This window comes from Ambystoma mexicanum, chromosome 3p (genome assembly GCF_040938575.1).
Source record: "Ambystoma mexicanum isolate Mex_15411 chromosome 3p, UKY_AmexF1_1, whole genome shotgun sequence".
NCBI lineage: Eukaryota > Metazoa > Chordata > Amphibia > Caudata > Ambystomatidae > Ambystoma > Ambystoma mexicanum.
The window spans coordinates 1,126,906,791-1,126,934,524 of NC_090925.1; the positions used below are offsets into that span (position 1 = coordinate 1,126,906,791).

Consider the following 27,734-nt stretch of genomic DNA (forward strand, 5'->3'; position numbering starts at 1 on the left):
TAATGCCGGGTTGGTGCAGTTTCTGCAGAGTGTTTATATGCACTTGAAGACAAGCTCACAAGATAGTCACTCAATGTCCCAGAATCCAACAGAAGACAAATATCCAAACAAAGTCGTGGAGAGAAAATAGTAGCAGAGGCGGGATTTACCGATTAAGTATGTACCTGAGCACACATGCATCCAGAGTAGGTGTAGAAAGGTTCCGGATAGTTGACAGCAAGTCCTCTGCTTTGGTTCCATGTGCAGAAGCGGCAACCTGGAATGAAGTACCGCAAGAGACAGAAGGGAGCCGGATCCAATAACGTTCCGAGTCAGAAAACCAGACGAGCACGACAGGAATAAAGGAGGAGGCAAGCCAATCCAGTAGTCAGGCAAGGGTCAAAACCAGGAAATCAGATGAGGAATCGTGTGGAGAAGACACGAAGTAGTAACGGACGTAACCGCTTGTAGCTTGTAACACTAATTAGCAGCAACAAGCCCCTTGAAAGACGGTGGTTTTATAGCCGTAAGGGGGCGTGTCTTGCCGTACGTCTTCCACGTACAGGACGTGTCAGCTGACCCGGAGTCCGTTGTAGTTTGTACATGCGCCATGGCAACCTCTATCTGGTCCACAGAGGAGCTTGTAAAGAAGTCGTATTCTGCAAGGAAGCTCGCGGGGAAGCCCGAAGTTTAACACCGTGAGCACAATTCAGAGTTTGCCGGTCCAGATACAACGGTACTGGCACCCTTACCAGTACCGTTTTATCCAGACCGGCAAGCTCGTAATGAGGCCCCATGTGTTGTTGTATCTCTTGTATATTCTTTCAGATTGCTCTCTATTCTTCGTGATTCTATTCTTCTGTCTGCAATTTCGGTTATTTGTTTTTTCATTTGGACATCCTCCTTATTTTCTCTCAATTGTGAGTTATGGACGCTGGACATATACTGCAAAAGAGATTTCTCCATCTCATTTTCCTTTTGTTTGACTGTAACCACTATTCTGCTTGCTTTTTCCTGTATACTTTCTCTGTTTTCTTCATTGACTTGCTGCACTTTTTTTTGTTGTTTTATGTTTCCATCTTTTTCTGTTTCTTTAAAGACTTTTGCAGTTCTATCTCTTCCAAGAGATCATCCAATGGTTCTTTAATTGTCAATTTGGACAGATCTTTACTTTTACTCTTTTTCTTTACTTAGGGCCCTTTGTTTATACTTTTGAGTTATCACAGTTATAGAATCAGATAGTATCCTTCAAGGCTTTGAAAAATTGTTTAGAGGTTGTTGGTCGTTGTATTGATCTTTGATTTTTTTTGTAGTCGGTTATTGGTCAAATTTTTTGTTTTATCCTTTGCTTTCTTGAATATGGCAAAGTTCATTTTTCATTCAGCTTCCTCCTTAGCTTCTCTCACATCAATCTCTATCAATTACATTGATGAACTTGATGCCTTTGTTGTATCTCCTGAATTTTGGCCTTTGTCTTCTCGACCAGTTATTTTTGTACTTTCATTTGGGACAGAGAGCATCTCTGCCTGGACTTGCTTATTGTTTACATTCACTTGCTTTCTGATATTATGTACTTTCTTTGACTTTCATTAGTTGACCACTTACTCGTTTTTGCAGTGAAATGTTTTGTTCGTGCATTTTTTGGTCAAGTGTTTCATACAGTTTTGTCAAAACCATTATTGCTGAATTCATTAATGCTAGTGAAATTTCCACGAGATTAGTTTGAGCAACTAACGATTGATTTGTCAGTTGTGAATCTTTTGTTTCTTTATGTCTTCCTGCAGATCGATTGCAGAAGGAAATTCACAGACGGGAAGAATTTTGTGGCGAATGATCATACATCAGAGGAGACTAATAAGTTGGAATACCTTTTTTCTTTGATAATTTCATTTATTTGCAGTGGTGTTTGCCTTTTATTACTAATCTTTGGAATCACTGAACTATGTAAGTATCCAACCACTGGTATCGTTTCATATGTTTGTAGTTTTTCTTTCGTCTGATTTAACTCAATTATTTTCCGGACTGTTATTATTTCTTTATCGATGATAGAGGATTTTTCTTTCATCTGGAGTATCTCCTTTGTTTCCCCTACTGTTGTTATGTTTCTGTCGTCCTTTGGAGATGCAATTATGCAAGGGATAGTCCGACCATTATTAGGAGTATTTTGGTCCTCTTCTGCTGGCTTTTCCTTGTATTCTTCTGGTCCTTCCGCTGCCTCATTATTTGTTAAAATATCTAGATTGTCTCCCAGTGCCATCGCAATCCATGTTCGGTCACTTGGATTCTCTACTGAGGTTGGAGATGATAAGTCAATTAAGACTTTACTAGAATCCACTGTATCACTTATCTCCGAATTGCTTCGATACATTTCTTGACAAATTCCAGCTAATATTTCTGGAAGTTTAGCTCTCAAGCGGGTTTGTTTACTTGACCATTTTATGGCTTCCATTGTGCAAAATAGTACAATGTCTGTTGACAATGAAATTGCTCGATCCCGCAAATGCATTAAAGCTGATTTGGTATTGTCGACTTTAATTGGGGTGCGCTTTAATTTTTCAATGAGTTTTAAGGTCTCCACATTTGAGGGCATATCTGATTTTAATGTGTATAAAGCTGTCAGTTTCTCTCAACTGACGACAATGATTCAGATGTTTTTAAACACTGACCATCCACAAAGATATTTCACACAAAACCCGTAGAATGACTAGCAATGCCACATGAATCTCATAGGTATTTAACACAATAATCATCTCCGGAGCTGTATATTGGCTTTCACAGCAAAACAAACACAACAATTTGTGAGTCAATGAGAACTGGTATAATTCCGTTTGCTGCGGGTCGCGCAGTATTTCTACGGTAGCATTCAAATAAAAACAACCTTGCTCATTAAATTTATTTTTCAAACAGTGCTCAATTTCTTTCGTATTTCACTGTTTGGGCTCAAAGGCTTCTTGCCAACAGTCACCAGAGCGGGAACTCAAGAGCGTTGTTTGTCAGTAACGCACAAGTTAAAGGTCATACAATCTTTCTACCGCGGCACAGCATTCACGGTTAACTATTCTTTAGCTATTTCCAACCAGCGCCTGAGTTTTTAATCAGCGCTCAATTTTCCTTGTGTTTTCACTGCTTGGGCTCAAAGGCTATATAGCCGACAGTCACCCAAGCGGGGGCTCAGGTGTTTAATTCAACCAGTACCCTGCAGATCAGGAAAAGCCTTCTGTCAACAGAATAAAAAAGACTCAACCCACCGCTGTTATTTTTCCTTTGGTCCAATCATTAATGTCATTGATCCCCGTGTGTTAGTCCACGCCTCTCACCACAAGTCTATTTCTCTAATGAGTCTGCAGAGTCTTTCTGCCTCCCACGTGTCACCAAGACTCTGCTAGACTCCATGCAGCTCCGCAGATGCTTAGGGTCTTTGTATGTTGAGCTCCTCCTCCACAATAAAGCTAGAAAAAACACTCTTTGTTGCAAAATAACCACGCACAGCAGGTCTGTAGTCTGTTGCCTTACCACGACTCTGCTAGACTCTGCACCGCTGTGCCTATGCTTAGGGTCTTTGTATGTTGAGCTCCTCCCCCACAATAAAGATAGAAAAAACACTCTTCGTTGCAAAATAAATAGGCGCAGCAGGTCCGTAGTCTGTTGCCTCACCAAGACTCTGCTAGACATCTCAAGACTGCAATGGGTTAAACATATTGGTGGCGGCTTTCTACTAAGATTTGGGGAATTTATTCACAGTACGTCCACTCATAATATGCTAGTTGCTCTTGTTCAGCAAGAGAATCCAATTTGTGGCGTTCTCCATTGTTCACAGTCCCTTCTAATAGCAACACCTCTTTTTTCTCGTGCCGTTTAGACCATACTACAGAATGCACTATAAGGCCTACTCTGGGGGTAGGAGGTCATGCTTTCGCCATCTAGGCCACCCACCTGTCTTACCCAAAGCATCAGGAAGACTCACAACCATTATGCTTTCACAGTGTCATCAAGATTTATAACAATCCCCTAAAATTCGCTGGTCATCTTTTTCTAGCACCACCTTATACCAGCACCAATGGAGTCCCTTGTTGGTGTATGCTGCACTCTAAAAATGCTTTTGTCCAGATGATGTCTTAATGTGGGAATGTGGCCAAAAAGGAAAAGAGCTATTTGGTGGTGGGGGGGGGTGCAATTGCAGGGGTTGGGGGGGGCAATCACAACCTTGCGGCTAAGATGGCATCTCTTGTTTGAGCTCTGAGGGCGCTGTGAAGGGAGAGGAGGCTGTGCTGTGCTAGAGCCCAATGTCGGGGGCTCTGACTGGTAGATGAGGTGTGTGAGGGGGCCGTGCCTGTCACTGGAATCTGGGGGGCCATGTATCTAGCCGGGCCGAGAATAAGCAAGTGAAGTGAGTTTCCTCCCCCACCCCTGGTCTGAAGCTGCTTCTGCTGGGCGCCGGAGGAACGAAAGTACAACCGCTGGGATTGGGTCTGGTAGGAGCTTGGAGGTGGGCCCGGGGTCCCCCTGCGAGACCTGGGTGTTGGTGAGGACTGCAGAGCAGCAGAGTGGCTGCGGCCGCTGGCCCGGCAGTGAGATAGCAACCCGAGTCTCTGCGGTCACCGGATCAGCCCCTGGGGAGTAAGCAGTGCTGGAGAGAGCAGTGGTGCCTGCGTCTTTGGGGAGGAGGGGACGGGCTCGCTGCCGGTTTGCTGGTGCCTGGAAGGCCCCCACACATGGGTGAGTGCAGTACTGAGGAGGAGCAGGGAGTGCCCCCGGACCTGAACAGCTGCTCATCGGATGAGTTGTGCACCGGGGCGCTGTGACAGCCTGGGCAGCGGCTGCCACACCAGAAACTGTTAGGGGACTGATGGGCTGACTCCATTCTTGCCATCACAGAGGGACAAGATAACGTTGTGTGGTGCCTAGGATGGTTGAGGGACTTGGCCTTGCCCGTGGCAGCGGGCTGCCCCCTGGAATCCTTGTGTTGGCCTACACCACTGGAGGTACATCGGGCCTCACGCGTTTGAGCTTGGTCAGCGACCTTGATGAGTGAACAGTGGCTTTTCCGGCCAGGGCCTGAGGTTGGGGTGATATGATTTGATATGATATGATATGGCATTTGTAACGCGCCTATACACAAGTGTTTCAAGGCGCGGGGTGATTGGTTGGTCCGGCCCCAGACTGCCTGGTAAGTGCAGGGGGAGCAATCTTGCTGTTGTGCATGTAGCTGGTCACGGCAGCATTTGTGATGGGCTGGACCGACGGCAGCACTGGCAAACCCTGGCTGTGGATTGTATGTAGCCAACTGCCGATGGCCACTTCTAAAACTAAGACCTCCTGCTAGACCCTTATATAACTACCCGCACTTATTTGTGCTAATTGATCATCTGTTTGGTGCCCTGATGTGCGATTGGAGTGCTGGGCTGGGGTCTGTGCCATACTGCAGTCCGGGGGCTGATGGCCAGAGGCGGTAAGAAGCAGGGCCACCTGCAATTTACAGCAAAAGAAGGCTTGCCGCAGGGCAGGGGTACAATGGCAACCCTGGGCCGCCTGGCAGAGAGGTGGGGACACCCTCGGCAGAGACAGGGCCCGGGTCCCTGCTGCCCCAACCTCAGAACTGAGTCTACTACTTACAGAAATGAAGTGCGGCTTTGCCTCGGTGAATACCAAATTGGACGGAATGGAATACTAAATGTACCGCATTCAAGAAAGATCGAGAAGGAGAGTGTGAGGCGGAACACAGGGTGGGAGTCCTGGAGGATACAAGCAATGAGGTGACTCAGGCTATCCAAGGCTTGCAGAACGAGATGAGGGAAATCTGGGACGAAAACAAAGATGTTGAGGTGAGATCCAGACACAACAACATTAGAGTAGTTGCGATCCCGAAGTCGGTACCAGCACTGAACGTGGAGGTGTTTATGGAAACTTTGATCAGAGAGTTACTGAAAGATCCCCCAGTGTTTGTCTAATTCCTGGTAGAGAGGGCCCATCGGATCTCAACTAAGAAACCCAGACCGGGGCAGAATCCTGCCCAGTAATAGCTCGGCTGCTTAACTATCGAGACCCAACATTATTCTGAGTAGAGCTTGGTAACTGGGTGAGCTACAATACAGAGACGCCAAAGTCTCCTTTTACCACGATTTTACGCCATCAGTTCAGAAGGCTCGGCTGTCATTTTTGGCGGCTTAGAGATGGTTGCGAGACTATGTAATGCAGTATGCAATGTTACATCCGACTACGTTACGGGTGATCCACGACAACAAGACCCACATTTTCATGTGCCCAGCTGAAGTTATTGCATATGTAGACTCTCTCCCTAAGCCATGGGTGGGGAGAAAGGTGCTGGTCAACGGAATTCAGAACGCTGGTCCTGGGGCAGTCGTTGCATTGCCTGAAACTCAGGCTGATACTGTGACACGGTTGGGAGAGATTATAAATCCCTGGTATAGATAATGTGCAGGAGCTCATGATTGGAATCAGGGGCTTATGATCCGTCACAACAACTACAGGTTTCCCCAGAATGTAAAGCCGAAAATGCTTGCAGCCCCACAGGATAGCTAAAGCTTCACGCTCAATTTGTGAATAGCACCTCTCGGTCTCGGTGAGAGCCTTGCTGGCATATGCAATGGGCCGCACGGTCCCTTGAGGATCCGTCTGCATGAGGACCGCCCCCAGTCCTACCGGGCTGGCATCCACTACGATCTCTGACTCCCGGTCTGGATTGAAGTAGGCCATCGTCTCCTACCCCGACAGGGCGTTCTTGATGGCAGCGAACGCCCTCTGTTCCTTCCCGGTCCAGTTCCAGACCATGTCATTTCTGGTCAGTGCCCACAAGGGTTCCGACAGGGAGGCCAAGTCACGAATGAATCGTCCACAGTAATTGACCATCCCCAGGAAGCTCCTGACCTCCGCGGGTGACCCCAGCAGGGCGGCCTGCTGGATGTCCTTCCCATTCTCCGGATTCAGGGATATGCCCCCGGCGTGGAACACAAAGCCGAAGAATTCTAGCCAGTCTTTCAAAAATTCACATTTTTGTTTGTGGAGAGTCAGCTCAAGGCTGCGGAGCCTCTCCAGGGTGTTTTCCAGGCGCTTCAGGTGTTCCGCCTCCGACCCCGCGAACACCAGGATGTCGTCAGACATGTTGATCACTCCCTTGAGTCCCGATAGGGCCCCTCTGATGGCATTCTGGAAGACTTCCGCTGCCGACGAGACCCCGAAGCTGAGCCTCTTAAACTGATACAGCCCCTCGTGAGTCGTAAAGGTGGTAATGTATCTTGACTTGGGGTGGAGCTCCAGCTGGTGGTAGCCATATCTCAAGTCCAGTTTAGAGAACACCCTCGCCCCCTGCAACTCGCCAACAATGTAATCCAGAGTGGGCGTGAGGTGGCGTTCCCTTTTCATCGCCAGGTTGGGCAGCCTCATGTCCACGCAGGTTGTCGGCTTCCTCCGGGGCCCTTGGCAATGCTCGAAATAAAGAAGATTTTTTCCTCCTCCTCAGCAATGTTCAGGTCCTGCATGCCTTGCTCGACAGCGGCCACGTTCCTCACCCTCCGAGTGTTGCTCCTGCCAACTCTCGCCGGTCCTCTCGAGGCTGCTACCGGCGCGGTTGCTCTGCACATCCTAGCATAATGTCCTAGTGTGCCACACCGGCCACAGACCCTTGATTTGGCTGGCCACTCCCCTACGTGCGGCAGGTCATACCCGCAGTAGGGACACGACTGAGCGCCACCAGCTGCTGGAGGGTCATCCCCTCTCCTTGGTGTCCATCTCGCCCTCCCTGGAGCAGAGCGTCCAATAGCGAATGCCTCTTCGCCCTTGCCAGAGTTCGTGGCTGCATCCATCTTCGCCCCCCTTGCCTCCGCCAATTCGTAAGCTCTCCCAGTGTCCAAACTTTGCTGCAGGGTCAATCCCGGCTCTCTCAAAACCTGCCTCCTCAGCATCCCCGAACTGCACCCTTGCAGCAGTTGGTTCCGAACCATCTCCTCCTCGTTCACCCACCTGCAGGAGCTTGCCAGGTGCCTCAGGCGTGCACAGAACTAGCCCAGCGATTCATCTTCCAGCTGCTTCTCGGCACACATGACAAATCTGTCAAAGTCCACGTTCGCCATGGGAAGAAAATGGTCTCGAAGAGCCTGTTTCACCGCGTCGTATGTGACCACCGGGATGTTGAGAGAGTCATATATTCTGTGGACCTCCGTCCCTGCAGAGTACACCATGATGGCGATCTTCGCCTCGTCATCCGTTTCTCCCGAGGCCCTGAAAAACATTTCTAGTTTTTTAACCCACAGAAGCCATTTCGGCCCCATTTTGGATGGCGGGCCCGTGGTGTCAAATTCGGGCATGGGGGCCAAAGTGCTATGCATCCTGCGTGGGACTGGGGCACCCTCCTCTGCTTCTTACTCACCCATGGCAACAGCAGAGTCACGTACTCACGGGATGTTGTTATCCTTTGCAGGTGAAACGAGGATTTGGTCCCCAGATGAAAGATTGTGGAACCCAGCCCAATGGGTCCACGTGTGAAGAAGTGTCCAGCACCCTCACCAGGGCTCTCTTTCTGCGCCCTTCCTTCTTTTCTTTTTTTTTTGTGGCACAGCCCTGCAGCAGGCTAGGGCTGTGGAAGGTCCCAAAAATTAGCCACAAGGCTCAGGGGATTGCAGTCGGCGCACAAGCACCCACCAGGGCCGCAACTGCTGCAATCCACGTGTGAATAAAGATGGCCGCCGGCCGTGCATGTAGGTCCGTGCCGACACGGAGCAACATTCCCTGCTTCCAACACCGTCGGAGCAGAGAAGAACTGCAACATAGTCGTCCTCGTCGCCAATGTTGGAATGGTCGGGGCTGGCCAGGGCCCCCACCTGCATTCACACACAGCCACACATACACGCCGGAGGAACCACACGGGAGACGTGTAATCTGCTCGGGTCGCCGGCGCCAACTGCCGGAGGACCGTCTTTATTCAAACCATGCATGCGCGAGCCTCGTCCCCACTCGCGCATGCATATTAACGGCTTAGTCACTACGCAACACTCCCGAGCATTGTGTGATGGTGATGAAATACTGTAACTAATTGGGTCGGCTACTGGTCATCCTTGAAAGGTTGGGCCTCCTCCTCCTGGGGCAGTCTTGCAGTGGGTGGTTGTGTGTGGTCACTGAGTCCAGGGCCCTCGGGCTATTGCCTAGTGTTGTTTATTCAAGAGGGGTGGAGATGTTGGGGTGGGAGAGTTTCACTGCTGGTTGGAGTTGGGCAGTGTGGTTGGGGGTGGCACGGTTAAACGAATACGTGGGATGGTTGGCAGATGTGGGAGGCATGGGGGTGGGTGTTTTCGGGGTGTATTTGTTGAAAATTGATTCGCATCTACATGGAATGGGTTGGCGCACCATCATAATCAGTTGAAAACATGTGGAAACCATAGCCCAGGAGTGTGCAGCCAGGCTGAATATTGAATGTAGAAGCTTATGGGCGGGTGTAATATTATAAGCTGGAATGTGAGGGGGTTTAACGATCCATGTAAAACCAGAAAGGTGGTCAATTATTGCGAGTGCCACAGCGCCAAAGTGATTTTTCTGCAGGAAACCCATTTGGTCGGTACAGCTAATGAGGGGGGTGGGCAGGGTGTGGGGCTCCCACAGGTTCTATACATCGTACTCCACTGACTCTGCTGGGGTCATGACACTAATTCACAATTCTCTTCACTTTCACTTGGTGGAACAGGTTATTGACCCACAGGGTAGGTTTGTGATTGTGTCTGGCAGTTGGGCTCATGTTTTGGTGACGTTTATCAACGTTTATGGCTGGAACGTAGATGACCCTACGTTTATTTTTTTAATCACTCCTGTCCAAAAGTTACATATATATGCATACTAACATTGTCTGGGCGGGTGATCTCAATATCGCATTGCAAAGAGTGCTAGATACGTAAGCAGGACCTGCACCTTCATTTCCACAGTCAACTGAACAGGTGTGCAGCAGTATGACTGCATTAGGGCTGGTGGATGTCTGGGGTGTACTTCATCCTGGGGTGTTGGAATTTTCCTTTCACTCGTCAGTACACATTGCATCGTCAATACTGGATGTGCTGGCTAGCACACAGTTTATGCGCATGGCACTCGATTTCTCTCTTCTCCCGAGGACTTTGTCAGGCCACTCCCCTGTTCTATGGTCATTGAATGTGGGATAGGAGGCGGTGCCCCCGCCCCGTTGGAAGTTCAAGGCTGCAGCCTTATCGGACATAGCACTCTGCAGTGAGTTGGTGGAAGTTGTGCGCTCTTATTTCGAAGTTTGCACAGGCTCTGTCAACTCAATGGCCTCTGTTTGGGAGGCATTTAAAGTGGTTCTTCACGGTATATATATGTCCTTGGAGTTTGGGGTGTTGAAAACGATTAGGAAGCAGCTGACGGACTGAGAAGGGGTAATCAAGGCTAGGGAGGCTGCCCTGTCTGCTACTGATGTAGTGGCCATGACTGAACTGCAGGAAGCTCTGGGCAAGTTTGCTGACTTGGCTGACCATGAGGTTAAATACTTGGCGCGCACCGCGATGGCCCGCAGACAGGGGTGGACTGGGAACTAAAAGAGGCCCTGGAAATAATGACTAGGGACCAAAAGAGGCCCTGGAAATAATGTCCAAAGTAATGTCCAAAGTGGCCCCATATGACACATTTTCAGCAAGCCCAATGCTTTTCCTATGAGAAAATTTGGAAATACCACACAAAAGACGCCCAGGGTGCAGAGGCCCACCGGGAAATCTCCAGAGTTCCCTATAGGCCAGTCCACCCCTGCACGCAGATATGGTGAGGAAGGCCGACTGGGTCACCTGCTGGCGGCTATGCTGAGGCAAGAGAGAGGGTCCTCTGATATTGCAGCAATACACAAGGCAGATGGGCAGGTTGTGGCCAAATCAAATGCTATCTTGAGTGCTTTCTGACAATGTTTTGAGGGACTGTATATGGCCAGTGGGTCGCCGACCATGGGTGCTGTGGTTGAATACCTAGAGAAGGCAGCACTGCCGCGGTTGAGCTACTAGGCGTGTTGGGTGTTTGCTAAGCTGATTTCGGTTGATGATATTGTAGCGGCTGCAAGGGCTCTCCCATCGGCTAAAGCTCCAGGGTCAGGTGGCATATCAGCAGAGTTTTACAAGGAACTAAGGCCAGAGGTTGCGAAATATATGATGGGGGTTTGGGAGGAGGCTATGACGGTGGGTCAGTTGCCTCCCACAATGCGTGAGGCTGTGCTGATGCTGCTCCTGAAGGATGGAAAGGTCCCTTTGGACTGTGCTTCATACTGCCAGATATCCCTTAATAATGTAGATACTAAAATATTCGCTAAAATCCTGGCGGATAGACTGCTGCTGTTTTTGTCCAGCTTAGTCTACTTAGATCAGTCTGGTTTTATCCTGGGGAGGTCAACTTCGTTGAATTTGCACAGGTTCTTCTCTATATTGGCTCACATTGACCCTGAGGTGCAGCCGGTGACAGCTCTACTGGATATGGAGAAGGCGTTCATCTCAGGGTGCTGCAGGAAGTGGGGCTTCCAGAATACTTTCTCTGTGGTGCGGCTTCTGTACTCTGGCGCAGTGGCTTGGACCGGCCTATTTGGAAGGCATTCTGATGTGTTTGCCTTGGGACGTGGTACTAGGCAAGGGTGCTCCCTGTCCCCACTAATGGTAGAGGTGTTGAGGCGCATAAGGGGTTTCAGTATGGACAGCAATGCGAGCTGCTAGACCGGTTTTGACATAGCGATAGCTGCATTCTAGAGTGCATGGATGGGGAGCCATGCCTGTGGCATGTGTCCACAGATGTGGTGTGATTTATGCATACATTATACTCAGAAGGATTTTTCTTCAGTGTCTTTTTCTTAGGACTCGCAAGACGATAGACTGGTTGTTCAAGTGCATCTTCTGGTGGGGTTAGTATTACTACCTTTGGGAAGGATTTGTTTGTGGCATTCTTTCAGTGGAATAGGAAATACATTTTATTAAACAGATCTTGCCACCTATGGCCAAGACCAATGGTATCATTCCTGTCCCCAACGGAAAGATCGTCTTAGTGCATTTTTATGCCCCGGTCCAAATGGCATATTTCCTCTCTACCCCCAGTGAGACCAATGGGTTGAGCGTTCTGTGTGCGTCGGTAAGACCCTTGATAATTATTTAGGGACATTGAACTGAGTGTGCAACCATAGCTGTCCCTAGTTCACACTGGTCCTGCTACCATTGCTATCTCTATTTGACTGTCTGAATGAGCATTCTGTCCAGACCTCTTTAAGCGGCCCCATCCATGGTGCAATCCGATTTATGGGCATTGTTTGGTAACCCGTTTGTGACAGTTATAGAGTTGGTGATCCTTGCAGGGGTGGAGGCAAGGGCTCGGATGGAAGGGGGTGATGTATGATTTTCTGTGCGCTGGGTGGTGTAAAGCAAGTTTATCAAGGTGTGCCGCTGCGAACAGTGCCGGCTTCCACAGTGGTTTGGAGGAGTCAGTGTTTTGATGGGTCTGGGCCAGTACTTGTGTGCGAGGGGCAATGAACATGGAGTGGGAAAGGGTTTCAAGAGAAGGAAGGAAAAAGCCAGGTTTTGAGGGGCTTTCTGAATGTGAGATGATTGTCAATGCTGCGGATGTGGAGGGGAGGGAGTTCCAAATGGTGGGAGCTTGGACGGAGAAGGAGGATCCGCCCAGTCTGGTGCAGTTATATTGGGCGATAACTAGGAGAAATGCTGCTCCGAATTTGAGTATCCTGGAGGGTCGTTAATGTGTGAGTTTGTCCTCTGGGCCGGTGTTGTGAATGGCACAGTGAGTGATGCACATGGCTTTGAAGCTAGTGCGTCAACCAATTGGGAGCTAGTGGAGGACTCAGTGTGGGTCTGATGTGTTTTCTGGGAGGGAGGCGAATGAGTAGGCAGGCTGCAGCATTTTGTATTCTTTGCAGTTTCCTAAGTTGGAACGCTGGTGCTCCTAGATAGAGACACTTTGCATAGTTTGAGCGCGTGAGAATGATGGTGAGGACGGAAGAAATTCAGTGAGGATAGGTGAGGTGATGGAAAATACGCCTGAGGATGCGTAGGTAGAAGAAGCAGGTTCTGGTTACAGAGTTGATATTTTGGCAGAGGGATAGATCTCTGTCCAGCATGCATCCAAGGTTTTTCACCGACGTGGAGGTTGCCGGGATTGAGCAATGGGGGGTGGGCCTAGAGATTAAGGCCAAGGGATAGCCTGGGGAAGGAGCGCGGTTTTCCACAGAGTAGGATTTCTGTTTGCCCAGGATTAAGGATGAGGTGGTAGGTCGTCATCCAGTTGTCAATATCTGAGAGGCATGTTGGCAGATCTGGATGGGTCGAGCCTGGCGATTTTTGGGATTGCAAGGATGATTTGGGTATTGTCTGCGTAATTGTAGCAGATGTGAGTTTGTAGGAATGGATGAGTGCAGGGAGTGGGCCGAGCTAGATATTGAAGAGGAGGGGAGCTAGAGATGCTCCCTGTGGACCCCTTTTGTCCCTGGGCGGGGTGCAGATGTGAAAGGGCCGAGGAGAATGATTTGCAAGCGATTTTGAATGAAGGAGGAGATCCATGTGAGGGCAGTGTCTTTGACTCCTAAAGAGCGTAGCCGGTCTATGAGAATGGTGTGGTCAATAGTATCGCAGGCGACAGAGAGGTCAAAGAGAATGAGTACAGAGCATCCTTCCATGTCCGCTGTTCCTTTTAGGTCATCCCAAATGGACATTAGGAAGGACATAGAAAAAGAATCACACCAAGTGCAGGAACACCCCATTAATACTTTCTTCAAGCCTACTCAACCAAAGCCCCCATCCTTTCTATCATAGCACCCGATAATGTTGTCCAAATTTCACTTTTCACCAGCCGTGACAATGTGGATTGCATCCTTCTGTGCGTGCAGGCGAAGCTGCCGCACACCCCACTCCACCCCCCTTGCGGTGTGTCGCAAGGCTCCTGTTTCTCCCCCACCCTATACAACATGTACACCAAGCCTCTGGCTTAATGACAAGAAGATGGAGTTACTTCTCGTTGCCCCCCCGGCGTGCCTAGCCAAGCTGCATGCTGCCTACAAATCTTTTACCATCGACGGTCACAACATTCCAGTGGCCACCTCCGTGAAAACCCTTGTAGTATACATGGACTCCTCACTAAATATATCCCGCCAAGTCAATCGCATTGCCTCCACATCAGGCTACGCCACCAAACTCATCAAAGCTAGCAAACCCTTCCTCACCTCAAAGAACCGGCTTGAAGTAGCTCGGGCCCTCATCTGCTCTAAATTAGACTATTGTAACTCCCGGTTCAGCGGCATATCCGGAAAAAACCTGAGCAAGCTTCAAAAGGTAGAGAACAATGCCCTGAGACCAGCCCTAGACATCGGTAAGAGCAAACTCATCTCTGAGGCCAGAAAAGCCAGCCACTGGCTACCAGTCAAAGACAGGTTCAATTTCAAGCTCCTCTTGATCGCGCACTGCTGCCTCTCAAACAATGCTCCACCCTACCTTGTAAGCAAACTCAAAAAACACTCTTCGATTAGACCTGTAAGAATGGTCTATAAACACTGCCGCGCCACCCTGAAATTCAACCGGAAAAGGGCAGGCGGTTCCAGCTTCCCAGTCCAGGCTACCACACTCTGGAATGCTTGCGCAATGAACCATCTGCAACACCTTCAGGAAGAAACTAAAAACTCACCGCTTCAACTGACACTTACTTTGCACTGAGAAGGTAATGTTCTGCTCTGTTTCCCCTACTGTAACCAGCACCTAGTTGACCATGGGCTTGGTGCGCTCTACAAATAAATAAATACATTTCTCTTTCGTCCTGGCTCTCATTCCTTACCAACTGGTTGGGAATGCCTACATTCGCAGGCCGGCCGGAAAAAGCTGGCTGCGAAAGATAGCTGTCACTTTAAGAAAATTGAAGGTGTAGGGCCTAAGTCACGCCTGCGTCCCTCCGTGCACCGGGTCCACACCTTAACCTTACGCCGGCAACGTTTCACACTCTGTTGCTGTTTTACCGCCTACGGGGCGGGTCGCAATTTTGCTTCGCTGCGTCTCCCTCGTTTTTGGGGTGTTACTTTTGCTGTCCAGCCCTTTTTCTTAGCGCTTGGTTATGCATTTACATTTTAATTCGTGGTGCTTCCCTCTAGGTATGCTGTATGTGACAGGCTTCAAACAGTGCATCCATTGTCGGAAGCAATTCTCTGCGGCCGATCCCAATCATGCCTGTGTCTGGTTTTTGGGTATACATCACCCAGTGAGTACCTTGTCTTGTGCTTTGGAATTCAGCTGAGGTCTCTGCTGACTTGTTTTCTCTCCATGTCACAGCTGGGACTGGTACTGAAGACGACTGAAGACATTGTACGGAACAGGAGGGAGGCCAACATCGGTAAGAGGGGGACCGTACCTTCAGATGAGATATGTGTTTCAGCACCGGCCTTCGGTACCCTGGTGAAGACCACCTCCTCAGTTCCGGGGTCTTCAGGGGACCTTTTAGGGGGAACGCCGGGTGTTTCACCTTAGAGTACCTCTGGGTGGGAATACATTAGTACCTGCAGGTGGGAAAGGGTCAGAAAGATCCATCCGGTACCTGAAGATTTGTTTACACCAGCCAAAATGATTACTGTACTTGGGAGAACCTCCAAAGCCTCGAACAGTTAATGTTGAAGAAAGTCCTAAGTTGCGCTGTCACCTAGATTTTTTGGTAATGACATTGGAAGAAAAGAGAAGCATGTAGCTGCCTTGAAGCTTCTTCAATCTTGTGTTTTTATTTATAATAACATCAGAGTAAGTATATATAAACTTGAATTATCTTAATTGAAAAAGAAACAGAGAAAAGGGAATGTGCCCTTTGAATTCACTTTCGTTGGAGACTTTTCAATATGAGTCTTTGTTTCATGAGTAAACATTCATTCAACTGTTTTTTAAGCTCTCCAATATTATGTGTGCTCTCTAATATTGTTGTGTGCTCCTCCTCGAACAGGCATGGGTTCCTTCAAAGAGTCGCATGCCTCCAGGGTTGAATCGGCACCGTTCGATTCCCCTGTATCTGCTACAGCTAAGTCAGCTACTGCAAATAAACCTTCCAGTACTTCGGTACTGCAGTTGAGCCATGAAGCTCCTCAGTCCCGAAGAAGTCACAAAAGTCCTCTCACAAGAGGCATAAACATTCTCACTCGAGATTCAGTCCGGTACTGACTTCTCCAAAGAAGCACAAGCGGAAAAAATCAACCATTGCCTCTATCTTTGATCTGGTACCATAGATTCAGAAAGCTAATTCCATTCTCGTTTCTGATTCTGAAGACTTTGATGCTTCAAATTATTTTACAGTTACTCTGAAACAAGTATTCAGTACTGCTGTGATAGTGAATTCTCCTCAGATTGTGCCACAATTTTCTCCTAAGTCTCAGGACAATGTGGCTCAACCATCTCGGGTTCCAGCATCTCAATCGGGACCACAGCTGCTTTTAACTAACATACAAGTGCTTAGACCTGTGGTTTTCAACCAGGGTTGATTCATCTACATCACCTTTTAGGTTATAAGAGCCCCAAACTAATCCTTCTCAAATGGCAAATGACATAATCAATACGGTTCTATAAACCATGCTCTCCGAGCCCTTCTTATAAGTTCTGGCTCAACGCATTAAGGACAAAATGTCTCCTAATATACCTCCTCAGGGATCTGTTCCCACTGATCCTACTCCTGCGCCAATCTCTGTGTCAGTCGACATTGAGGATACTGCTTTTTGTAGAAAAAGCTATGCAGGCCTTGGAAATCATTCCTAAAGATAAACCTGAAATGGCTGGTGTTTTTGGCAATCTGCCATCTCAGCAGTCTAAAAAGTCCACTTCCCATGGAATTATATGTCCTAGAGCAAGCATTAGCATGTTGGGGAACACCTCATTTGGATCCTCACATCTCTAAAGCTTTAGACACCAAGTATAAGGTGCCTAAGGGAGAGCCTTTCGTACTTATGGGAAATCTTCCAGCACAATCTGTGGTAGTTTCAGCTGCCCTAGGCACCAAGGGCAAACATCCTTCTCCGTCTCCAGCTTCAGTTCTGCGTAGGAATGCAAAAGCCTGGGAGGCACAAGGTACAAAGTCTTAAACTAATGCTACCTTACACCGCAGGCAAGTAAACACTACTACAGTTTTAGCATGATTTTATATCCTTAATTGGGAGAACCTAGAGTGCTTTACTGATCTGCTCCTTCAGGAAGCCGATGATGAGTTTTCCTTTTGGATCTCAGAAGGTAGAGAGGTGGCTATCCAACAGCTTCAAGTGGTTAAGGACCTCACTGATACAACAGCAAGAGCGGTCACTAATGCAGTCTGCATGCGTAGACATGCTTTTTTATCAGCCTCTTCTCTTCACCAGGATATTCAAGAGAAAGTTCTCAACCTTCCCTTTGATGGCAAAACACCTTTGATCCCTCCACTGATGAGGTCCTTCAAAAATGTACAGCCAGTGTCACTGCTGCTATGTCAATTTCGGTGAAACAACTGTATCAACAAAACTTTAAATCATTCAAACCACGGCCTCTAGGGAATAGTAGTTCTTCCACATCTACAAAATCAGATTACTCTTCTAAGAAGAGAAGCTATAGACCTAAATGAAAGTCGGGGCCCATCCCTTCTTCAAATTCTTCACAAGATCAAAAGAAGTCTATTTGACTATCTGCTGGGGATGTACATTCCTTCTGCTCCAATTATTAAGGAGCATGCATTCCTGGTAGCAAGAAGTATTTCCAACTTACTTCTTCATTGGGAAAGCATCACTCAAGAGGAATGGGTTTTTAATGTTATTCGACATGATTACTGTTTTGCCCTTCCGGCTATTCTGCCATCCTCTCCCCCTAAGCTCCAAAAATCATCCCCAGAGCTCCTGGGAGAGATCCAAAAACTCCTATCCTTAGGAGCGATAGAATTGGTTCCTCAAGAGGAATTTGGTCGGGGGATTTATTCCTGTTACTTTCTAATCCAAAAGAAAACCGACCGGATTCGGCCAATTCTAGACCTCTCAAATCTCAACCAGTTTCTGTTAATTGAAACCTTCCATATGGTTACCATTCCTCAGATTCTAGCCTCACCATCTCACCAATTGGATGGCATCTATAGATCTACAGGATTCTTATTTTCACATTCCCATCTTCAAAAATCACTGTCAGTTCCTGAGGTTCGCCATAGGAAGGTCTCATTACCATTTCACATGTCTGCCCTTCGGTCTCAATTCTGCACCCTTGGTATTCACAAAAATTCTGGGAACAGTGGCAGTTTACCTTCGGTTAAGGACATTACATCTATATCCTTACCTAGACGACTGGCTTCTCAGGGCCCAGTCTCCGGAGGAATTGCTTCAAAAGATGCAATTGACATGCCACACTCTTCACAACGTAGGGTTTTCGATAAATGTGGCAAAATCCAAACTCATCCCTTCGCAAAGGATCCAATTTCTAGGAGCAATAATAGATACTACTCTACAGAAAGCCTTCCCTCCCTTGGAAAGGGTGGTAGCAACTCAAGTCATCTTATGTTCTAAACACATCAGGTTCTAACAGCTAGGTGGTTTCAAAGACTCTAGGGGCTAATCGCCTCTTGTATAAACCTAGTTTCCTTTGCAAGGCTCTGCATGAGAACAGTTCATTGGCATCTTGCCTGCAACTGGAACCAACTATTGCATTCTCAGGAAATAAAGATTAAAATTCCAAAACAAGCTCAGGACTCACTAATCTGGTGGAATTCCCCAGAAAACCTGTTAATCGGGTCTCCTTATCAGCCTCCTCTTCCCCAAATAGTTATTACAACAGACTCATCCGAGTATGGTTGGGGTGTCCATTGTCAAAATCTAACCACACATGGCCTTTGGTCTGCTCAAGAAAAAAGGGACCACATAAATGTCCTGGAACAAAGGGGGCGTGGCTACGAGAGCCATGTAGGAGGACGCGTTCCAGCGGAGCTCCCGAGATCCTGAACAGATCCGGGCAAATCAGTGCAGTACGACTGCTTGTTGAATACCGACGATATGCATGCCAGCGTGTGAAGGTGCTACCGAAGTACTGTGAACTTTTGGAGGTCATAGCAGCTATGACGGCTAAGATCGGAGAAGAAAAGTCGAGAGACGCTGAGAACAAAGGGCGACTCAAAATGGCCGACATAGGCCCGAGACGGGATTGAAAAGAGTTGCGAGAAGACCTAACCAGGCCAGCGTGCAGTGCGCCCACTCATCATTCGGTAGACCTGCATATCCTCAGAACCATGTCCAGTAAGGCAGTGCGACCTAAGGCGAAACAGCCCACGCTGGATGACTTCACCAAAACATCCCCGGGCCTGGACGCCACCAAGAATAAGGATGCACCAGCCGTGGGTAGCGCGACGACTTCGAGCTCTAATCAAGAAATCCTAGCAGCGATTGCGGACCTGAGAGCGGCCTGGGAGTCGAAATTGGAACTGGCTGTCTTTGAATTAAAAACGGCATTGGACCTCAAAGTTGGGGAGGTCCAGGAGGACGTCAATCTACTGAGACAAGACGTTAGGGTTCTGGCGGAGCGCACAGAGTCCCTGGAAAAAGAAGTTGGCCCGAATACGGCGGACTGTGCCACCCACAAGGCAAAACTGCACGCCCTAATCCAAAGGGTGGGCAACCTGGAAAGTAGAGTGGAGGAGGCGGAAGGACGGGCCCGTCGCAACAATATCCGCATTGTGGGCTTACCGGAGGGGACGGAGGGCCGTGATCCTACTGACTTTGTTGAGACCATGCTGCTGCAAGAGATATCCGGAGGGGCCTTATCCCAAGGCTTCGCAGTGGAGAGAGCACATAGGGCTCTAACGAGGAGGCCGCCTCCCGGAAACCCGCCCAGACCCATCATTGCCAAAATTCTTAACTATCGTGATCGGGAAAAAATATTAGAACATTTTCGGAAAGGAGGCACGATCAAGAGAGGAGCAGCAAACATCACGGCGTATCCGGATTACACCCTAGCTGTGCAGCGGAGCCGCATGAACTTTGGGACTGTGAAACGGAGGATGAGGGAGGCAGGTTACAAATATATGTTGCTTTACCCTGCAAAACTGAAGGTCATACAGGCGCACAAAACTTTATTTTTCGAGACCCCAGAGGACGCCATGGAGTGGCTCGACGCACAGGGGTGCCCTCAAGAATCGGTGGACCGGCCCCAGAAGGACTCGGAGGAGCTGTGGAAGACGTAAGATGGCGCGACTAATGGACCCTGAGACTTGATTATAGTCGGTTCGGAACCTTCGGTATGGAAGGTCAGTTGGTTGTACTGATTGTCACAAACATTGAGATTATCACTGAACGGGAGCCCCATGGAGCGATACTCTCTCCCCACAATAGCTTAGGTTAGGTGGCCATTAGGGCGACCTTACCCTACTGGGCTCCGTGCACGGACCGGTGTTTGCGGAACCAGATGTGGGGGTGCCTGAGCTCTTTTGTTGAAGCTGGGCAACAGTTGGGGCGTGTGGTGTTGGGGGGAGGGTGGGAGAGGGAGGGGAAAGGGAGTTGGAGTTTGGTTGTGTGTGTGGTTAGTTTGGGAATGAGCTTATTCGCGTAGTGGCTGCAGTGGGACGATTTCTGTGTAATGAGAACCGCTGGAGGTTCCCGTAAGTGGGGTGGGAAGACACATAGCTGCCATGGGTGACCTCAAGATTGCCACCTGGAACGTCCGAGGCCTCAATAATTACCTAAAAAGAAATAAAGTCACGTTGTATCTTAAACGACAGAAGATCGACATTGCCCTACTACAAGAAACGCACCTGGCCCAACATAAACTAGACCTTGTAAAGAAAAAATGGGGTGGTACAGTGGTGGGCTCCCCGTACTCGGCCTATGCCAGAGGTGTGCTGATCTGGGTGGCCCTGCATGTCCCACTCAGAATTGTACGAGAGGAGGTAGACACGGAGGGTAGGCTGGTAATACTGAGGGTACTGATTGAGAACAGAGGACTGAGTATTATTAATACATATGCCCCCAATCAGAATACTGCTGTATACTTCAGGACTCTATGTACACGCCTGGGCCCGTGCACAGGGGAACCGACCATCTGGGGGGGGGGACTTTAACTGTGTTCTTGACCCCAAGATAGATAGGTCCGACAGTAAAGTAGACAGGCCCACCCCAGCGGCCAGGGCTCTACGGGTACTATTAGACGACTATGGACTAGAAGATGTCTGGAGATTGAAACACCCCACGGCCTTGCAGTATTCTCATTATTCGGCCCCTCAACAGTTGCACACGAGACTAGATTACTTCTTTGCTACGCCAGAAGTGGCGATGACAACAACACAGGTTGAATACAGAGCGAGGGTCCTGTCGGACCATTCGCCCTTGGTGATGGCCTGGCAATATGGCCGCCCCAGAGAGCGGATTCCAACATGGCGCCTTCGGGCGGAGGCGCTCAGAGACCCGGTCTTTAGAGAAGATATTAGAGAGACGATTACAAGGTATTTTGAGGAGAACACGGGCAGTGTGGATTCGGCTGGTACACTTTGGGAGGCCTTCAAGGTGGTAGTGAGGGGCAACGCTATTTCTAAATCAAAGGGCCTTCAGGGGGGGGTTTTAGCTGAGCTAGAGAAAGTGGAGAAAGAATTGGAGCGTGAATGTACCAGAGGGGGAGGGGACACAGACCTAGTACTCGAATTACAACAACGATGCTCAGAGCTTTGGGAGCGGCTTTGTGACCTCAATTACAGGAAATACGTGGAGAGGCAACATGCAGGAGGTGACAAAACTGGTCGCCTACTAGCATGGCTTTATAAGAGGGAAACCCCCAGGGCCCCGGTCATGATGATAGAAAGGGAAGACGGAGAGGAGGCTCACACTCAGCAAGAGGTTAATGCTGCTTTCTTAGATTATTATAAAGCGCTGTATGAGGACAAAGGGGAAGACAATCTGGATAAAATCAGGGACACACTGGAAGATATAGAACTGCCCAGGATTAGTGCAGAGGAAAGGGAGGAGTTAGATGGCCCCATTACGCTAGATGAATTGGAAGAGGTGGTGAAACGGCTGCCTACTTGCAAGACCCCGGGCACTGATGGACTCCCGAGTGAGTTCTACAAAACGTATAGCGCAGGGATACTCCCCCCTATGCTGGAGATGTATAACGAATCATTCGAGGGAGGCCGATTGCCAGACACGCTCAGAGAAGCGCTGATCATACCACTACCCAAGCCTAACAAGCCGAGACAACACTGTGGATCGTACAGACCGCTGTCGATGTTGAACCAAGACAGTAAGATCGTGACAGCGGTCTTGGCGGATAGGCTGCGCAAGGTCATCGGCAGACTGATACACTCGGATCAGACAGGTTATGTCCCTGGTAGGAATATATCTCATAATCACAGGCGGCTCCACCGAGTGATAGAAGAAGGGAACAGAAGAGATGAGGAAATGGCAGTGATCTCCCTAGATGCAGTTAAGGCGTTTGATTCGGTGAGGTGGCCGTGGCTGTTTGCGGTCCTGAGGGAATATGGGTTTGGGCCAGGCTATATCAGATGGGCGAGACTACTGTATAGCCAACCAACGGCTAGGGTGCGTACGGGATCAGTGATATCCGATAAGTGGCACCTAAGTAGGGGTACTAGACAGGGATGTCCTTGGTCCCCGATGTTATACATATTGGCCTTGGAACCCTTAGCGGTATATCTTAGACAACAATATGACCTGGTGGGCATCGAGGTGGGAGGAAAGAGCCATTTGATATCCTTATATGCCGATGACTTGCTGCTGTACCTAAAGTATCCGGAAGAGAACCTCCAGTATGTTTTGGAGGTCATGCAGAAATATGCCGAATTGTCCGGCATAGCGGTTAATCCTGGCAAGTCGAACATGTTCCCCCTAGGATACTATTCGAGGGTCCCCACGGAACGCTTACCGGTATTGCCCGTGCCTTGGGCAGCCGAGTCCTTCCGATACCTCGGAATAGACATATATCACACTGTGGGAAACGAACATCTGCATAACACCGAGGTTGCTGTGGATAAAATCCGTGCGTTTATGCGATTTTGGGAAAAGCTGCCGCTAGCGATGATAGGGCGAGGGGCGTTGCTTAAAATGGTTGTCTTGCCTAGACTGCTGCATTTTTTCAACAACATACCATACTTAATAGCTAGGAAGTTCTTTACCAAACTCGACAGTATGTGCAGGGACTTCCTGTGGCACGGCATTCGCAACCGAGTGGCGCTGTGGAAGCTACAAAACTTCTACGATAAAGGAGGGATTAAACTACCACATTTTGAGGCCTATTACGTAGCGAGCCAATTGCAATATGTTACACAGTGGCTCTCTGATGAGGAATCTCCCGAGTCCAGGTTGGTTGGGACAGATTGCACCCCGTTTTATTTGAAGGAGATCATCTGGGTCCCTAGACAAGACTTAAATCTTCGCCCTGGTATGCTGTTACTTGGGTGGAAAATGTGGCGTAGCGCATGCCGGCTACTGGAAAGCCCGGATCCGTGTTCGCCGCAGGTGCCACTGGTTGCCTTGACTGCGGGGGATGGTCAACTTAGAAAAATGATCAGAATGTACTGGGAACCGGTTGGGTTGGCCACGTTAGGAGATATATGGCAAGATGGGGCCATCAAGGATTTTGCAGACTTAGAAGAAGAAGCTGGGTTACATGGGGGCCAATACGTTACATACCTCAGGTTGGTACGGACTATCCGAAAATCTTGGCCTGAGACGGTGTTAGCGGAGGATCCGGACGCCCTGATTGATACAATATATGACATATCAGAGGGCGGACACGAGATCTCCAGATTGTATGAGGTGGTGATGTCCCGAGTAGGAAAGGACTTGACAGACTTGAGACTAGAATGGGAAATGGAGGTGGGGGTTCAGATGACTGATGGGATGTGGGAACGGGCTCTGGGATATCATAAAAAAGTGTCCAGAAATGCTAGATTACAGCAAATCCAACTATATATCACACACAGAGCGTATATGACTCCCAAGAGAATAGCTAAGTTTGCGAACTCGGGCAGGCAGGCATGCCCGAAATGTAACGAGGAGGACGCGGACATGACGCATATGTTCTGGTCCTGCCCAGCAATCGAAGTCTTCTGGAGAGAAGTGTCACAGAAGTTGGCTGACAAAGGGGTCCCGATAAGCATTGACACGACCTGGGCTTGCCTTCTAGGGGGGTTCTCCAGACCGAAGAACACCAGACATCTGGGGAAACTGAGAGACCTAGCGTATATACTCGCTAAGAGGAGGATAGCTATGAACTGGAAGCAATGCTACAAACCTAGGATAGAGATGTGGTGGAGGGATCTCCAAAAATGGGCGGAAGCCGAAACCATGGTCTGGCAAGAGGCATGCAGTAAATGCGGGGAGGAGGATGTGGGCAACCTAGTAGCCTGGAGGTCATTAGTCACTGGTCTGTTTGGGGCACGAGAAGAACCTACTGCCTCGGAGGAGGAAGTCACCCGGCCACACCAGGTCGAAACGGAACTACCCTGTGGATGAGCTCTTGGGGGGGAGGGGGGGAGTGTAATTTTGTGCTTTGTTAAGTGTTTATTGGCTTACTGTATATAATGTCACAAGTCTGTTTATACTGTTTTCACTTAAAACAAAATAAAAATATATTTAAAAAAAAAAAAAATGTCCTGGAACAAAGAGCCATATTTTTCACTCTAAAGTAATTTCTTCCCTCCCTTCAAGGAAAGTCTCACCGACAATACCACTGCAATGTTCTATATCAACAAGCGGGTGGTACTTGTTCCCTTCCCCTGTGTCTGCTTGCAGAGAAGATTTGGTATTGGGCCATTCAGAATCACATTTCCTTGTTGGCGTCCCATCTGGAGGGAAAGAAGAACGTCCTAGCAGACAAACTAAGCAGGTTACAGTCTGCTCAGCATGAGTGGGAGCTGAAACCGTCAGTAGCAAAGACAATATTTCAGACGTGGGGCCATCCATTTGCCAACCAGCACAACACTCTATGTCCTCAGTTTGCATCAAAGCAGGGTCAGGGTCTCCAGTGCCTGGCCGATGTTCTACACCTGGATTGGTTGAGCCTAGCACTTTACGCTTTTCCACCTCTCCCATTGATACACAAAACATTGCTCAAATTCAAATGTCACAGAATCTAACAATGACTCTTATAGCTCCATCATTCTGGCCTCGCCCGATTCAGTTTCCAGACCTCCTGGACTTAGCAGGGACTTCATAATTAGATCTCCCATCATCAAGGGATCTACTGACTCAACAGAAAGGGCAGGTTCTTCATCCCTCCCCTCAATGGATGAACTTGAATGCCTGATTCCTGAAAAATTAATTTGTCAGAACAAAATCTAGCAATCATGCCAGCTTCGAGAAAAGCTTCTACAAAAGAAGCTTTATTGTAGCAAATGGTTACAGTTATGTCACTTGGCCCTAGACTGCAACTGTAATCCTCTAGAGCCTTCTGTTGATAATATCATGTCCTCCATGTCTCATCTAGTTTCCACAGGCGTCAAAGTAGACACTTGCAAACATTACCTATCGGCTATTGGAGCTTACCTAAACAGAGAGCATAGGCCTTTCTCTCTCTCTCTCTGCCCCTCTCTCTCTCTCTCCAACAAAGCTATACGTTGGCACTTTGAGGGCCTTTTACGTTTACATCCCCCTAGTCATGAACCTCCACCTCAGTGGGATCATAACATAGTTTTGTCAGCTCTAATGCAAAAACCATTCGAGCCAATGGCATCCTGCAAATTAGAACTTCTAACGTGGAAAACCGCCTTTTTAATAGCCATTACTTCTGCTAGAAGGATTGGAGAACTCCAAGCTCTCCCCTCAAAGGAACCTTATATAATATTCCATAAGGATAGTCCTTCGCACTGTCCCTTCCTTTCTACCATCTGAATCAAGAAATTTGCTTCCTGTTTTTCTTCCTAGGTCACATGCTTCCGTGGCCGAGGAGACATTACATAATCTAGACGTTGTATGAATGCTAATATTTTATTTAGCGGGGACCAAACCATCCAGGAAAGCAGACCAGCTCTTCATTCCTTACGGAGGTCCTTCTCCTGGCAATGAAGAAGCTATAGCTTCCATCACCAGATGGGTTGCCTCCTGTATCTCCAAGGCTTATGATATGAAAAGGGTTGCGACTCCGCAGAGACTTCGGGCTCATTCCACAAGAGCCAAGGCAGAATCCGTAGCCTTTACTAGGCATGTTCCCATTGTAGAAATCTGTAGTGCTGCTTGTTTGCTTGAATTCAGTACATGCTACCTCCTCCACCCTTACTCATTTTAAGGCTTTTTAGTCTGGTCCCAACCAGTTGGGAAGGAGGGAGAGCCAGGACGAAAGAGAAATGAAAAATTACCTTCATGGTGATTCAGGTTCTCTTAGTCCAGGCTCTCCCTCCTTCACAACACCTAGCCAGCCATCCCATATAGTAAGCATATACTTAAATTCAACCGCCATCGGCGGTACCACAGCAACTGGGTGTGGAACGTTGGTGATGTAGGGGTAAGGTGTTGGCCCGGCGTGTTGAGGGACGCCTGCGTGACGTAGGCCCTAAACCTTCAATTTATCTTAACGTGACAGCTATTTTTTGCAGCCAATTTTTTCCAGCCCGCCTGCGGATGCAGGCGTTACCAACCAGTTGTGAAGGAGGAAGAGCCTGGACTAAGAGAACCTGAATCACCATGAAGGTAATTTTTCATAAACTTTGGGTAACCATTATACACTTCAAATGTTGCTTCTGTCTACAGTATAAACCATGACATTACGTAACATGATGTATTCAGAATTATGAATTATGAATTAAAATAGAATAGGTGCATATAGTTTCATACAGAAGTCCATCTGCAAACAAAGAATGAGCTTCTGCAACATCATATTCCTTTAGGTCTTCCTCAAGGCATCTCATAGTGCAGACCTTCAAATGAAGTGAGATGCTAGATTCTAGAGTGAGCCAATATGATTGCCTTAATTATGCCACCATCACTGGGTCTGTGATGCAGGTATGGTAATTATTATTACTAAAAGGGCTATCCAACTAACTCAAAACATATAAAGAAAAGAATACAAATTCTTCTGGATGGCACCATGGTGACCCATATTATCTAACTAGTACCTCCGTTCTGAGGTTCTTACGGCAGAGCAATGTCGCCTAGCATACTGCATCTCATCAAGGGATAGTGAGGTCATGAGCCATACAGTTTGAGGCCACTCTAGGAATGGAAGTAAGCTGCAGCAATATTGAGACCTTTCATGTTTTGCCTGTTCCTATCCAACAGATGAATGAAAGTGATGCAAACAGTATTCAGACTTTGATCCCAACCCTCGAAGATGATCCATTAATTAAGCATGAGTTGGAAAGATTCTTCATTCTCTGTCCCCCACCAGATGGACGTAAAAGGGTATGGTACTTTTAATATTTTAACAGGAATCTATACCATGTTTTCTGGCTTTACCTTTGGTATACTGATTTTGTTGAAGTACATTTACATATGTTGACATGCCTATGTTTGTTGCTCGATCAAATATAATTGTCTTTGCTGCAAAGTTCTCAGAGTCTTACCCAGTTTTAGCGTGCTCTACAAATACCAAATTACAGAAAAAGACAAAAAAATGTGTTCCTGTACCAGTGAAAGTATAAGGCATTCCACATATTTTGCTCTTAAAATGGTCTATGAGAAAATGCCACCAACAGAAGGGCAGTATCAGATGGCAGATTGGTTGGGCAATCCACAATTTGCTTCCACGGTATAGAATTTTGTGTGAAATGCACTGCCCATTCTGTGATTGGGTGAAATCATCCCAAACGGAGAAGCGAGTGGT

At 48.1% G+C, this 27,734-nt stretch overlaps 1 protein-coding gene across 1 annotated transcript in view; it reads left to right on the top strand.

Annotated features, from left to right (window-relative positions):
• LOC138579826 (ABC transporter F family member 4-like) overlaps positions 1-27,734 on the top strand; it is a 613,068-nt gene that overhangs the window by 215,372 nt on the left and 369,962 nt on the right. The window contains exon 5 of the mRNA XM_069650053.1: positions 27,191-27,313. Within this exon, the coding sequence (XP_069506154.1) occupies positions 27,191-27,313 (123 nt within the window). The remainder of the gene's footprint in view (positions 1-27,190; positions 27,314-27,734) is intronic.